This window comes from Hemitrygon akajei, chromosome 5, assembly GCF_048418815.1.
Source record: "Hemitrygon akajei chromosome 5, sHemAka1.3, whole genome shotgun sequence".
NCBI lineage: Eukaryota > Metazoa > Chordata > Chondrichthyes > Myliobatiformes > Dasyatidae > Hemitrygon > Hemitrygon akajei.
The window spans coordinates 165701413-165716644 of record NC_133128.1 but is presented as its reverse complement, the minus strand read 5'-3'; the positions used below and the strand labels follow the sequence as shown (position 1 = coordinate 165716644).

The following is a 15232-nucleotide window of genomic DNA, read 5'->3' as shown; positions in this document are numbered from 1 at the left end:
TGGTACTTCCATTTGTAATTCAAGTCAATTAAAATGTTGCCCTGAATGTAAGTTTTCTATCTTGTTCAGGTATGCCTGGGCATGCTTAGACAGGGTGAATGCCGCACGACAGGACAGGTTTTAGAAAATCTATAAAAGTGTCAGGCACATGTCTGTCATTCTATGCATTGTGCTTACATGCATATCAGTTTGAAACCACGCTGATGCGTATAGCATATTGTGTACACTCATAATAAAGTAATTGTATATTCGGAGTATTTGTGACAGCAAAATATCTTGCCAGTGTTGCAGCAACCTCAATACCTTCTGTTATATATGTGGCAAGTATATGCTTAAATCGCAAAGACAATGCATGACTCTTATTAAGAAAGCCTGTGAGCTCTACTTTGAATCTAAACTTGGCATCCAAGCCAAAGCCTAGTCTCCTCACATTTGGTGTGCAACACGCACTGTCAATCTTAGAGATTGGTTCAGAGGTACTCAAAAGTCAATGCCATTCACTGTCCTGAATGGTACGGCGAGAACAGAAGGATTATATGACAGACTGCTACTTCTGTCTGACCAGTGTGTCTGGTTTCTGTTAAAAACAGGAAATCCATTGAATACCACAGGACGATAGTCTTCCAGTACCAAAGCCATTAGATACATGGCGTCTAGAGAAGACAAAGAAGCCACGATGCACAAGCCAGGAATGGAAAACAACACTGATACAGAGTTAATCTGATTTAAATGATTTGATCGGAATCTTGGGTTTGTCAATGGCAAAAGCACAATTACTGGGTTCAAGACTGCAAGAATGGAGTCTGCTGTCACCTGACACAAAAATTTTTGTGAACAATTTTGATATTTGACATAGATATTTCCCAGAATAACTGATGCCAAGATTAAGGAAAGTAATTTTGTTGGTCCACAAATCAAACAGGTCATCAATGACAGGCAATTCAAAGAACTTCTAGTGCAACCGGAGAAAATCGTATTAATTCAAGGTTGTTGTTGAAAATTTTCTTGGCAACTGCAGAACACAGGTTACTTGCAGCTGGTTGACAACATGCTTCAAGCATACAAAATCATGAAGTGCAACATATCACTGAAGATTAACTTCCTCCATTCCCATTTAGACTTCTTCCCTGCAAATCCTGGTGCTGTTAGGATGAGCATGGTGAAAGATTTTACCAGGACATTGCGGTCACAGAGAAACAGTATCAAGACTACTGGAATCCATCAATGTTGGTTAATTTCTGTTGCATGCCTAAGCAAGGAGCCTCAGACACTGAGTACAAATAAAAATCATCAAAACATATTTAGCTTAGTTGAACTATTGCAAGGCATCAGCACCGTAATGGAATTAATTGCATTATATTCAAAAAAAGTTAATGTCTTGTCTCTACAAATTTTTACATGATACAAGTAGTCTGAAATTATACTTGCGCTCAGCTTCAAGTAGTTTATCATATTTCCAAAAATTTCTGAGGATGCAACATTTTCAAAAACAATTTGCTGTCCAGTGTACTTTATGCAGTCTGATTAGCTAATAAGATGGTTTCTACAATATAGCATGAAAAATAAAATCATGTTCTTATATTCTTCAAAGAGGCTCATAATAACAATGGAGTCTTTTTAGTTAATTGCCAGATATAGAACCTAACAATAACAAAGACAAACTGTGCTTTAAAAAAAGCTCTATTTATTTGCCATTCTACAATAATCAATATTTATTATAGATCTTATAGTCAATCATCTCCCAAAACATGCCTTTAATAACCTGTGCAACTGTATTCACAAACACACACATACACACGTGCACATGTGCAAACATACATGCATGTAAGCACTCACACCTCAATATAATAAATGTAGTCATTTAACTTAAATTATGAAAGGATGATAAACAGAATATGAACAGATGCATTTCCAGATGAGTCAGCACTTTGCAAGCCCACCTGCTGGTATTATGCCGAGAGGAAGTGGTGCTCTGACAGGCGTGAAGTTGGAATCCACGTCCTTCCCAGCATCAATCTGTGCTCGGAGCAGTAAGGCACGAGCAACCTCGCTGGCAGTTCCATCACCACCCACGCACACCACTCTGAAAAGCAACAAACAAACCGTAAGAAATTGTATTCGAGGAATTATTATATTTCAGTTGAATAAGAAAGATTACACTTACGTCTTTATAGAGGAATGCAACATGAGATATGATAATTTTATGCATATTTAAATGAAATTGTGCCCAAGCTTTCGGTTGCACGTTATCGTATTTTTCCGTCGCACTCCAGCTCTGACCTCTTGTGCTAAACTCCAATGTAAGGGAGGAATAACACATTTCTTGATTGGGTGCGCATATCTTATCTTTCCAGACTCACTGAATTCAACAATCCAGATAATCAGCATTCCTAGTCATTATCTCTCATATCAGCATTCAGTTTTCTGATAATTCCATATTACTTTTATTCCCCTTTTCACAGATTCTCCAAAATGATCTTTTGGTATTCATTAAAATCTTTCCAAACTTTCACTTGCCTTGTCACCTTTTTTTATTATTAAACTGATCCTATCACCCTAACGCTGAACTTGCTTACTGACCTCATTATCTCTCCCCCCTCTTTTATGCATTTTAGCTCCTTTCCCACCGAAAAATCATCTTTCCTTCCAGAGAGATGCTGTCTGCTTTGCAGCAAATATTCAGCACTTTCCATTTAATTTCAGACTTTTAACATCTGCAGCAATTGCATTTAAATCTCTCAACAACTTCTTCAGCTCCTCCCACTTCCTTTAAACCAAAGGTGTAGCCACCGGCACTCACATGGGCCCCAGCTATGCCTGCATTTTCATCAGCTACGTGGAACAGTCCCATGTTCCAAGCCTACACCGGCAATGTTCCCCAACTCTTCCTAGGCTACACTGACAACTACATCGATGCTGTTTCCTGCACCCATACTGAACTTGTTGATTTCACCAACTTGGCCTCCAACTTCCAACCAGCCCTTAAATTTACTCAGTCTAATTCTAAGACCTTTCTCCTCTTTCTCAATCTCTCTGGCTCCATCTCTGGAGATAGTCTATCTATTGATATCGTTTATAAATCCACTGACTATCTGAACTATGCCTCTTCCCAACAAATCACTTGAAAAAAAATGCCATTCCTTTCTCTGAGTTCCTCTGTCTCCGCCACATCTGCTCTCAGAATGAGGCTTTTCATTCTATAACAACTGAGATAGATAGATAGATAGATAGATAGATACTTTATTCATCCCCATGGGGAAATTCAACTTTTTTTCCAATGTCCCATACACTTGTTGTAGCAAAACTAATTACATACAATACTTAACTCAGTAAAAAATATGATATGCATCTAAATCACTATCTCAAAAAGCATTAATAATAGCTTTTAAAAAGTTCTTAAGTCCTGGCGGTAGAATTGTAAAGCCTAATGGCATTGGGGAGTATTGACCTCTTCATCCTGTCTGAGGAGCATTGCATCGATAGTAACCTGTCGCTGAAACTGCTTCTCTGTCTCTGGATGGTGCTATGTAGAGGATGTTCAGAGTTTTCCATAATTGACCGTAGCCTACTCAGCGCCCTTCGCTCAGCTACTGATGTTAAACTCTCCAGTACTTTGCCCACGACAGAGCCTGCCTTCCTTACCAGCTTATTAAGACGTGAGGTGTCCCTCTTCTTAATGCTTCCTCCCCAACACGCCACCACAAAGAAGAGGGCGCTCTCCACAACTGACCTATAGAACATCTTCAGCATCTCACTACAGACATTGAATGATGCCAACCTTCTAAGGAAGTACAGTCGACTCTGTGCCTTCCTGCACAAGGCATCTGTGTTGGCAGTCCAGTCTAGCTTCTCATCTAACTGTACTCCCAGATACTTGTAGGTCTTAACCTGCTCCACACATTCTCCATTAATGATCACTGGCTCCATATGAGGCCTAGATCTCCTAAAGTCCACCACCATCTCCTTGGTCTTGGTGATATTGAGACGCAGGTAGTTTGAGTTGCACCATATCACAAAGTCCTGTATCAGTTTCCTATACTCCTCCTCCTGTCCATTCCTGACACACCCCACTATGGCCGTGTCATCAGCGAACTTCTGCACATGGCAGGACTCCGAGTTATATTGGAAGTCTGATGTGTACAGGGTGAACAGGACCGGAGAGAGTACGGTTCCCTGCGGCGCTCCTGTGCTGCTGACCACTGTGTCAGACCTACAGTCTCCCAACCGCACATACTGAGGTCTATCTGTCAAGTAGTCCACTATCCAATCCACCATGTGAGAGTCTACTCCCATCTCCGTTAGTTTGTGCCTTAAGATCTTGGGCTGGATGGTGTTAAAGGCACTAGAGAAGTCAAGGAATGTAATCCTCACAGCACAACTGACCCCATCTAGGTGAGAGAGTGATTTGTGCAGCAAATACGTGATAGCATCCTCCACTCCCACCTTCTCCTTATACGCAAACTGAAGAGGATCCTGGGCGTGCCTGGTTTGTGGCCTCAGATTCTGTATTATCAGCCGCTCCATGGTCTTCATCACGTGCGACGTCAAGGCAACAGGTCTGAAGTCATTCAACTCCTTTGGTTGTGGTTTCTTCGGTACCGGGACAATACAGGATGTTTTCCACTGTCTGGGTACTCTTCTCTGCTCCAGGCTCATGTTGAAGATGCACTGTAGTGGTTCTCCCAGCTCAGTCGCACAGGCCCTCAGTAATCGTGGGGAAACTCCATCCGGTCCAGCCGCCTTGCTGGTACAGATCTTCCTCAGTTGACCTTCCACCTGTGCAGCCGTAATCCTGGGCGTGGGCAAGGTCTCCTATGAGTGGCTATTTTCCTGTGAGGGAAGTAAGCCTGGTGTGGATTTCTGCGGTGAGGATGAGATTGAGCTGTCGAACCTGTTGAAGAAGTTGTTCAGCTGGTTCGCTTTCTCCACATCTCCACTTATGTTCGCTCCCCACTTTGCACCGCATCCGGTGATGATCTTCATCCCATCCCACACCTCCTTCATGCTTTTTTTCTGCAGCTTTTGTTCTAGCTTCCTCCTATACTGCTCCTTTGCCCCCCTTATCTGTACTCTGAGTTCCTTCTGAACTCTTTTAAGCTCCAACCGATCACCATCTTTAAAGGCCCTCTTCTTCTGGTTTAGGAGGCCTTTGACGTGACTAGTGATCCAGGGCTTATTATTGGGATAGCAGCGAACAGTTCTAACAGGGACAACGGCATCCACACAAAAGTTAATATAGTCCGTTGTGCATTCAGTGACCTCCTCAACGCCCCCACAGAGCCCCCCTTGCAGTACATCCCAGTTAGTAGTACTGAAGCAGTCTCTCAGGGCCTGTTCAGCTTCAGGAGTCCACTTCCTAAAACAGCGTGTGGTAGTGGGATGCCTCATCACAATTGATTTATATCTGGGCTGTAACAAAACCAGGTTGTGATCAGCTTTCCCCAATGAAGGCAGTGGGGATGCACTATATGCCTCCTCTACGTTTGCATACAGTAGGTCAATAGTCCTATTACCCCTGGTGTAGCAATCCACGTACTGGGAGAAAGCAGGTAGTGTCTTATCCAAAGTCACATGGTTGAAGTCCCCTTCATTCTTCATTCTTCAAAGAAAGGGGCTTCCCTTCCTCACCATCAATGCTGCCCTCACCTGCGTCTCTTCCATTTTGTACATACCTGCCCTCAACCTCATCCTCTTGCTGACACACCAGGGATAGGGTTCTTCATGCCCTCTCCTACTATCCCACTTGCCCCTGCATCCAGGACATAATTCTCCATAACTTCTAACATCTCCAGTGGGATCCCACCACCAAGCACATCTTACCCTCCCCCCCAATTTCTGCTCTCCACAGGGATTGCTCCCTACGCAACTCCCTTGTCTACTTATCCCTCTCCAGTGATCTCACTTCTGGCGCAGCAAGTACAGGCCCAGAGCCATCAAACGCCCCAATACTTTAACCCTTTCATTCCCAGAATCATTTTCGTGGACCTCTTCTGGTCCCTCTCCAATTCCAGCACATCTTGTCTTGATGAGGCGCCCAAAATTGCTCACAATACCCCAAGTGCAGTCTGACCAATACCTCACAAATCACGCAAATTGTAAAAGTATCAATAAGATTAGTGTACTAAATGCGTGCTTCAAAGATTGGAGTGGGAAAAGTATTTAAATTTGTGGGGCACTGGCACCAGTTTTGGAGAAGGAAGGAGCTGTTCTGATGGGAAGTGCTCCACTGCAGCTAGGATGGGAGTAGGATCAGGGCAATTCTCATAACTAGAGCTGTGGATAGGGCTTTAACTCAAATAGTAGGGGTTGGGTTCAATAGATTGGAAAGGTACAGATAAAGTAGAAGGGAAGGAAATTCCTCTCCTTACAAAGAGGTTACTGACATATCCAGAATAAATAAAGATAGAGTTTACAGAGGGATGAGAACTTAACTTCAGGCAATATGGAGACAAATTTGAGAAGAGGGGCAGTGAGCACAGCGCTGAAGACGTATACTTGTATATACCAAGTCCTCTATCAGATGTTTATGCATCCAGGTAAACCACCAACTTGAGAAACGAACCATGTGCTGCCATATTAGGGTGAAAACAATTGCCCAAAGAACAGATAAAGCTTACTTTCAAGATGAAATTTACAATTAAAGCAAAACAGCTGGCTGTTCAAATCCCAGTCTCCAGAATTTTATTTAAAATTTATACTAAATGTCACAAATCAATCTGCAGCAATCTGAGGTAGGTTAACTTCAATATGCTATTTGTAGTTTGTTGATTTTCATTCCATGAGTGACTACTAATGAACCTTACAGCCACGTATCAACTGCGCATCCTTTTATTTTATCTTCAAAAACTATGCATTGAGGTTTCATTGGCAATTCTTGCAGGTTTAGCAGCCTTAAAAATGGGTGCTCTTCATGCTGTTACAATATTGTCAAATAAATCCTGGCTAAGTATTGAATAAACAGAGCTTTATTACCAACACTGATAAGAAATCAAAAGTGAAAAAATGTAATTTTTTTCTGTCCTCACAGGTATAATGTGGTGTATATCTACAAAGCTGGGTAAGATAAAAAATTTTAGTATTCTGGACCATATATATAGCAGTGCAACAAAAGTTCAAGTTTATTTATCAGTCAGCCATACATGAATATAGGCAAACGAAACAACATTCCTCTGGGGCCAAGGTGAAAAACACATTACCAAAAGCACATAGCACCAATAGCACATATGGTCATGATTTCAGATAAAACGGTCACAATTGATGGCAAGATATCTGGTCAACTTGTTCTTTCATCAAGCAAACACTGGCGGACAACGCCGAGCAGACATAGGCAAGCACTGCCTCAGCAACCCCTCCCCTCAGCGACTGCTCCCCTGCCATCCATCTCACCAGTGAAGCAGTGAACCAGGCTTGTGGTATTCTACTTTACCAATGACCAACATGGTCTTGTGATCGTAAAAAAGACTTACATGCACCTGTGATTGGATCCAGAGTGACCACCCATCCGAGCATCTTACCGGTAGGATTTCTTTTATATCTATTCTGATTCTAGTGTGTGGCATGAATTATTGTTTCTGACATTACTTCCTGTTTCTATAATTTAAGTAAAGAGATCTCAGTGTCATGTATTGGTATGATGCAGATTCTCAGGTTCGCCAGCACACCTGGTGAATAAAAGTAATTAATAGTAATACTAATTACTGGGTAGATCTCATCTGCCTAGTCTGCCAGAATTGACTTTGCATGCTAGGACAGGCACATCCCTATCTCACTAGCTAACCCCTTTTCTCAGTTCCTTTATTTCCACATCTGTTCGCATAATGAGGCTTTCCTTTCCAGGACATTGGAGATATACTCATTCTTTAATCTGTGGGGTTTCCCTTCCTCCACCACTGATGCTGCCCTCACCCACATCTCCTCTATTTCCTAAGCATACACACTCACCCCTATCTTCCTGCTGGCTTAACATGGATAGAGTTCCTCTTACCCTCACCTATCACCCCATGAGCCTACACATCTAATTCATCATTCTCAGCAACTTCTGTCTTCTTTAACTGGACCCTACCGCCAAACACATCTTCAGATCTCCCCCTCTTCCACCCATCCTCTACCTTCTGCAGGGATTGCTGCCTCTCTGATTCCCTTGTTCGTTCATTCCTCCCCACTGATCTCCCTCCTGACAATTATCCCTGCAGGAGGCAGAAGTGCTACTCCTGCCCATTCATCCCCTCTTCACCTCCATTCAGAGCCTCATACAGTCCTTCCAGGTGAGGCAACATTTCACATGCGAATCTGTTGAGGATCTTCTACTGTAACTGCTGCATCCAGTGCAACCTGCTGTACTGTGATGAGACCCGATGTAGATCACAGGTCTGCTTTGTCGAGCACCTCAGCTCCATTCACAAAATGCAGAATTTTCCAGTGTTTGGACTTTTCAATTCCTATCCCCATTCCTCTTCCAACATGCCAGTCCACGGTCTCCTCTTGTGCCACGATGAGGCCAGTCAGGTTAGAGAAACAACACGTCATCTTCCATCCAAGTATCCTCCAACTGATGGCATAAACATTGATCTCTCTGACTTCTAGAAATTTTTATTTGAACTCCCCCATCCCTCTTCTTCATTTCCGACTTTGGCCTCTGAGCTCTTCTCCTCACCTGCCAATCATCTGCCCCTGGTGACCCTCCTACTTCCCTTTCTCCCACTTTTCTCTGCTATCAGATTGCTCCTTCTCCAGCCCTTTCCCATTTATCAGCTCCTAGCTTCATCCCACACCCCCCACGGCTTCACCTATCACCTTCTAGCTTGTTCTCCTCCCCCTCCTTTCCAGTCCTGATAGAAACATAGAAAATAGGTGCAGGAGTAGGCCATTTGGCCCTTCGAGCCTGCACCACCATTCACTATGATCATGGCTGAACATCCAACTCAGAACTCCGTACCTGCTTTCTCTCCATACCCCCTGATCCCTTTAGCCACAAGGGCCATATCTAACTTCCTCTTAAATATAGCCAATGAACCAGCCTCAGCTGTTTCCTGTGGCAGAGAATTCCACAGATTCACCACTCTCTGTGTGAAGAAGTTTTTCCTCATCTCGGTCCTAAAAGGCTTCCCCTTTATCCTTAAACTGTGACCCCTCATTCTGGACTTCCCCAACATCGGAAACAATCTTCCTGCATCTAGCCTGTCCAATCCCTTTAAAATTTTATATGTTTCAATAAGATCCCCCCTCAGTCTTCTAAATTCCAGTGAGTATAAGCCTAGTCGATCCAGTCTTTCTTCATATGAAAGTCCTGCCATCCCAGGAATCAATCTGGTGAACCTTCTCTGTACTCCCTCTATGGCAAGAATGTCTTTCCTCAGATTAGGGCACCAAAACTGCACACAATATTCTAGGTGCCGTCTCACCAAGGCCTTGTACAACTGCAGTAGAACCTCCCTGCTCCTGTACTCAAATCCTTTTGCTACGAATGCCAACATACCATTTGCCTTTTTCACCGCCTGCTGTACCTGCATGCCCACCTTCAATGACTGGTGTACAATGACACCCAGGTCTCGTTGCACCTCCCCTTTTCCTAATCGGCCACTGTTCAGATAATCTGTTTTCCTGTTCTTGCAACCAAAGTGGATAACCTCACATTTATCCACATTAAATTGCATATGCCATGAATTTGCCCACTCACCTAACCTATCCAAGTCACCCTGCATCCTCTTAGCATCCTCCTCACAGCTAACACCGCTGCCCAGCTTCGTGTCATCCGCAAACTTGGAGATGCTGCATTTAATTCCCTCGTCTAAATCATTAATATATATTGTAAACAACTGGGGTCCCAGGACTGAGCCTTGCGGTAACCCACTAGTCACTGCTTGCCATTCTGAAAAGGTCCCATTTACTCCCACTCTTTGCTTCCTGTCAGCCAACCAATTCTCTATCCACATCAATACCATACCCCCAATACCGTGTGCTTTAAGTTTGCACACTAATCTCCTGTGTGGGACCTTGTCAAAAGCCTTTTGAAAATCTAAATATACCACATCCACTGGCTTTCCCCTATCCACTCTACTAGTTACATCTTCAAAAAATTCTATAAGATTCATCAGACATGATTTTCCTTTCACAATTCCATGCTGACTTTGTCCGATGATTTCACCTCTTTCCAAATATGCTGTTATCACATCTTTGATAACCGACTCTAGCATTTTCCCCACCACCGATGTCAGACTAACCGGTCTATAATTCCCCGGTTTCTTCCTCCCTCCTTTTTTTAAAAAGTGGGGTTACATTAGCCACCCTCCAATCCTCAGGAACTAATCCAGAATCTAAGGAATTTTGAAAAATTATCACTAATGCATCCACTATTTCTTGGGCTACTTCCTTAAGTACTCTGGGATGCAGACCATCTGGCCCTGGGGATTTATCTGCCTTTAATCCCTTCAATTTACCTAACACCACTTCCCTACTAACATGTATTTCCCTCAGTTCCTCCATCTCACTAGACCCTTGGTTCCTTACTATTTCCAGAAGATTATTTATGTCCTCCTTAGTGAAGACAGAACCAAAGTAGTTATTCAATTGGTCTGCCATGTCTTTGTTCCCTATGATCAATTCACCTGTTTCTGACTGTAAAGGACCTACATTTGTCTTGACCAATCTTTTTCTTTTCACGTATCTACAAAAGCTTTTACAGTCAGTTTTTATGTTCCCTGCCAGCTTTCTCTCATAATCTTTTTTCCCTTTCCTAATTAAGCCCTTTGTCCTCTTCTGCTGGTCTCTGAATTTCTCCCAGTCCTCTGGTGTGCCGCATTTTTTTGCTAATTTATATGTTTCTTCTTTGGACTTGATACTATCCCTAATTTCCCTTGTCAGCCACGGGTGCACTACCTTCCCTGGTTTATTCTTTTGCCAAACTGGGATGAACAATTGTTATAGTTCATCCATGCGATCTTTAAATGCTTGCCATTGCATATCCACCGTCAACCCTTTAAGTATCATTTGCCAGTCTATCTTAGCGAATTCACATCTCATACCTTCAAAGTTACCCTTCTTTAAGTTCAGAACCTTTGTTTCTGAATTAACTATGTCACTCTCCATCTTAATGAAGAATTCCACCATATTATGGTCACTCTTACCCAAGGGGCCTCGCACGACAAGATTGCTAACTAACCCTTCCTCATTGCTCAATACCCAATCTAGAATGGCCTGCTCTCTAGTTGGTTCCTCGACATGTTGGTTCAGAAAACCATCCTGCATACATTCCAAGAAATCCTCTTCCTCAGCACCCTTACCAATTTGGTTCACCCAATCTATATGTAGATTGAAGTCACCCATTATAATTACTGTTCCTTTATTGCACGCATTTCTAATTTCCTGTTTAATGCCATCCCCAACCTCACTACTGTTAGGTGGCCTGTACACAACTCCCACCAACATTTTCTGCCCCTTAGTGTTATGCGGCTCTACCCATATCGATTCCACATCCTCCAGGCTAATGTCTTTCCTTCCTATTACGTTAATTTCCTCTCTAACCAGCAATGCTACCCCACCTCCTTTTCTTTCCTGTCTATCCCTCCTGAATATTGAATATCCCTGGATGTTGAGCTCCCATCCTTGGTCACCTTGGAGCCATGTCTCTGTGATCCCAACTATATCATATTCATTAATAACTATCTGCACATTCAATTCATCCACCTTGTTACGAATGCTCCTCACATTGACACACAAAGCCTTCAGGCTTGTTTTTAAAACACTCCTAGCCCTTATACGATTATGTTGAAAAGTGGCTCTTTTTGCTTTTTGCCCTGGATTTGCCTGCCTGCCACTTTTACTTTTCACCTTACTACTTTTTGCTTCTACCCTCATTTTACACCTGTCTCTCTGCACTTGTTCCCATCCCCTGCCACATTAGTTTAAATCCTCCTGAACAGCAGTAGCAAATGCTCCCCCTAGGATATTGGTTCCAGTCCAGCCCAGGTGCAGACCGTCCTGTTTATACCGGTCCCACCTCCCCCAGATCTGGTTCCAATGCCCCAGAAACTTGAATCCCTCCCCCTTGCACTATTTTTCAAGCCACGTATTCATCTGAAATATCCTGCTATTTCTACTCTGATTAGCAAGTGGCACTGGTAGAAATCCAGAGATTATTACCTTTGTGGTCCTACTTTTTAGTTTATCTCCTAACTCCCTAAATTCACCTTGTAGGACCTCATCCTGTTTTTTACCTATATTGTTGGTACCTATGTGCACCACGACCACTGGCTGTTCACCCTCCCATTCCAGAATGTCTTGCAGCTGCTCAGAGACATCCTTGACCCTTGCACCAGGGAGGCAACATACCATCCTGGAGTCTCGTTTGCGGCCGCAGAAACACCTATCTATTCCCCTTACAATCGAATCCCCTATCACTATAGCTCTCCCACTCCTTTTCCTTCCCTCCTGTGCTGCAGAGCCACCCATGGTGCAATGAACTCGGCTGCTGCTGCCTTCCCCTGATGAGACATCTCCCCCAACAGTATCCAAAACAGTATATCTGTTTAGGAGGGAGATGACCTCAGGGAACTCCTGCACTACCTGCCTACTGCTACGCTATCTAGTGGCCACCCCTTCCCTTTCTGCCTGTGTAGCCTTTACCTGCTACAGTGTGGCCAACTCACTGAACGTGCTATTCACGACTTTCTCAGCATCGCGGATGCTCCAGTATGAATCCAATTGTAGCTCCAGACACTCAATGCGGTCTGCCAGAAGCTGCAGTTGGACACACTTCCTGCACACATAGTCGTCAGGGACACTGGAAGTATCCCTGATTTCCCACATGCTGCAGGATGAACAAACCACGGGGCCGATCTCAGCTGCCATGAGCTACCCAATACTTGCCTCAACTTTTGAAACTCCACTCCTCCACTGGCCCACTCACTCACTGGCCGCTTTCCACAGGCCGCTCCGCTTGAGGTAACTCTCTATTTATTTGTTTGAGCTTTTCAAACTGCTTGGTCACCTGACCTCGATTGCCCAATCAGCTGCTTTCTGCTGAGACTGAGCTATTCAAATCTTGATTGTCTAATCAACGGCTTTCTGCTGAGCTATTCAAATCTTGATTGACTTGATTGCACAGTCCAACTGCCAGAATCTCTCGAGTCAAAGCCTCAAATCTCCACTCCTTCACTGGCTGCTTTCCTGATGAAGGGTCCTGGCCCAAAACATCAACTGTTTATTCATTTTCATAGATGCTGCCTGAGCTGCTGCATTCCTCCAACATTTTGTGTGTGTTGCAGAGGCAGACATATAAGATCCATGCAATGCAAAACAGAGAGAGATGAAGCAATGTCTTGTTATTTTACAGTTGAAATTAAGACACCTGAAAAATGGTAAGTGCTTTAAATACGAAAAAAATCTTGTAAAAGAAGAATTTGCATTTCATAAAATTTTAGCATGATATAACCAATGGGACCACTCAGTCTGTTATGTTTTTGCCTGTTTTTTGAAACTGTTCAGTTAATCAGAATTGAAATTCAGCAGAGTTCCACTAATTTTACAAGTAAAGTTAACGTTGCAGGCCAAGACCACCTCCAATATGATCCCACCACCAAACACATCTTTCCCTCCCCCACACTTTCTGCTTTCCACAGGGATTGCTCCCCACTCGACTCTCTTATCCATTTATCCGTCCCCACTGATCTCCCTCCCATCACTTATCCTTGCCAGCAGAACAAGCGCTACACCAGTCAGGGCCCCAAACAGTCCTTCCAGGTGAGGCAACTTTTCACCTGTAAGTCTATTTGGGGTCATATACTGTGTCCAGTGCTTCTCGTGTGGCTTTATGTATTTCGGTGAGACTCGATGTAGATTGGGAGATGGTTTTGCTGAGCACCTACACTCTGTCCGCCAGAAAAAGTGGGATCTCCCAGTGGCCACACATCTTAATTCCACTTCCCATTCCAACATGTCAATCCAGGGCCTCCTCCACTGTTGAGATTAAGCCACATTCAGGTTGGAGGAACAACACCTTATATTCCGCCCAGGTAGCCTCCAACTTGATGGCATGAACATTGATTTCTCAAACTTCCAGTAATGCACCACCCCACCCCCACCACCATTCCCCATTCCCTTTTCCCTCTCTCACCTTATCTCCTTGCCCAACCATTGCCTCTATCTGGTGCTCCTCCTGCCTTTTCTTTCTTCTGTGGCCTTCTATCAGACTCCTCCAACCCTGTATCTCCTTCACCAATCAACTTCCCAGCTCCTTACTTCATCCCTCACCCTTCAGGTGTCACCTCTCACCTTGTGTTTCTCTCTCCCCTCCCCCACTTTTAAATTTACTCTTCAACTTTTTTTCTCCAGTCCTGCCAAAGGTTCTTGGTCCAAAACACTGACTGTGCTCTTTTCCATAGATATTGCCTGGCCTGCTGAGCTACCCCAGCATTTTGTGAGTGTTGCTTGGATTTCCAGCTTCTGCAGATTTTCTCTTGTTTGTCATTCCAAATTACAACATGTTCTATACATTATTCCTTGCATCTCCTTTGCCATTTTTTTTGAAAACTTTGTATTCAATGCTCGCCAACACTTCCTGCACTAAAAGCAGTGTTTCCCAATTCACACAAGTCATCAATCTAGCATCTATTTCATCATTTCTATCAGTCTCCTGTACTTAAAGCTCTGCTCTAGCTGTTCCATGTAACTAGCTATTCAATCAATTTATTAAGTCTCTTCAGTGACTTCCACAAGTTCTTGACATCTCTTTTACATTTTCACACTTGCAATTTCTATTTCCACGATCAAACTAACCCAAATCTTATAATCACTATTTTCCAAATGCTTCCCACATAAATTTAATGCTCATATTTATTTCCAGCAATGCTTCCTTTTTGGACACGAAACATTGAGGTGGAAAGGGTGAGCAGCTTCAAGTTCCTGGGTATCAACTTTCCAGAGGATCTATCTTGGGCCCAGCACATTGATGCAATCATAAAGAAGGAATGCCAGTGACTAAGTTACAAATTTAAGGAGCTTCTGAACGGTTACTCCACTCCCTGGAAACTCCAATGCACATGACTAAAAGACTCAAGCAGCTCCAACATGGGTACTACCCTCCAACCATCAAGGACATGTTCAAAAAGCAATGCCCCAAGAAGGTGGCATCCATCATGAAGGACCCTCACCATCCGGGACATGCCCTCTTCTCATTATTAATACTAGGGAGGAGGTACAGGGGCTTGAAGACCCAGACACAAAGTTTCAGGTTGGA

The 15232-nt window shown here is 43.5% G+C and overlaps 1 protein-coding gene across 3 annotated transcripts in view; it reads right to left on the bottom strand.

The window, feature by feature from the left end:
- The window catches only part of cerkl (CERK like autophagy regulator), a 184010-nt gene that overhangs the window by 65206 nt on the left and 103572 nt on the right, over positions 1-15232 (bottom strand). For all 3 annotated transcript variants that reach the window (XM_073047086.1, XM_073047087.1, XM_073047088.1), the window contains one exon: positions 1941-2083. In XM_073047086.1, the coding sequence (XP_072903187.1) occupies positions 1941-2083 (143 nt within the window). The remainder of the gene's footprint in view (positions 1-1940; positions 2084-15232) is intronic.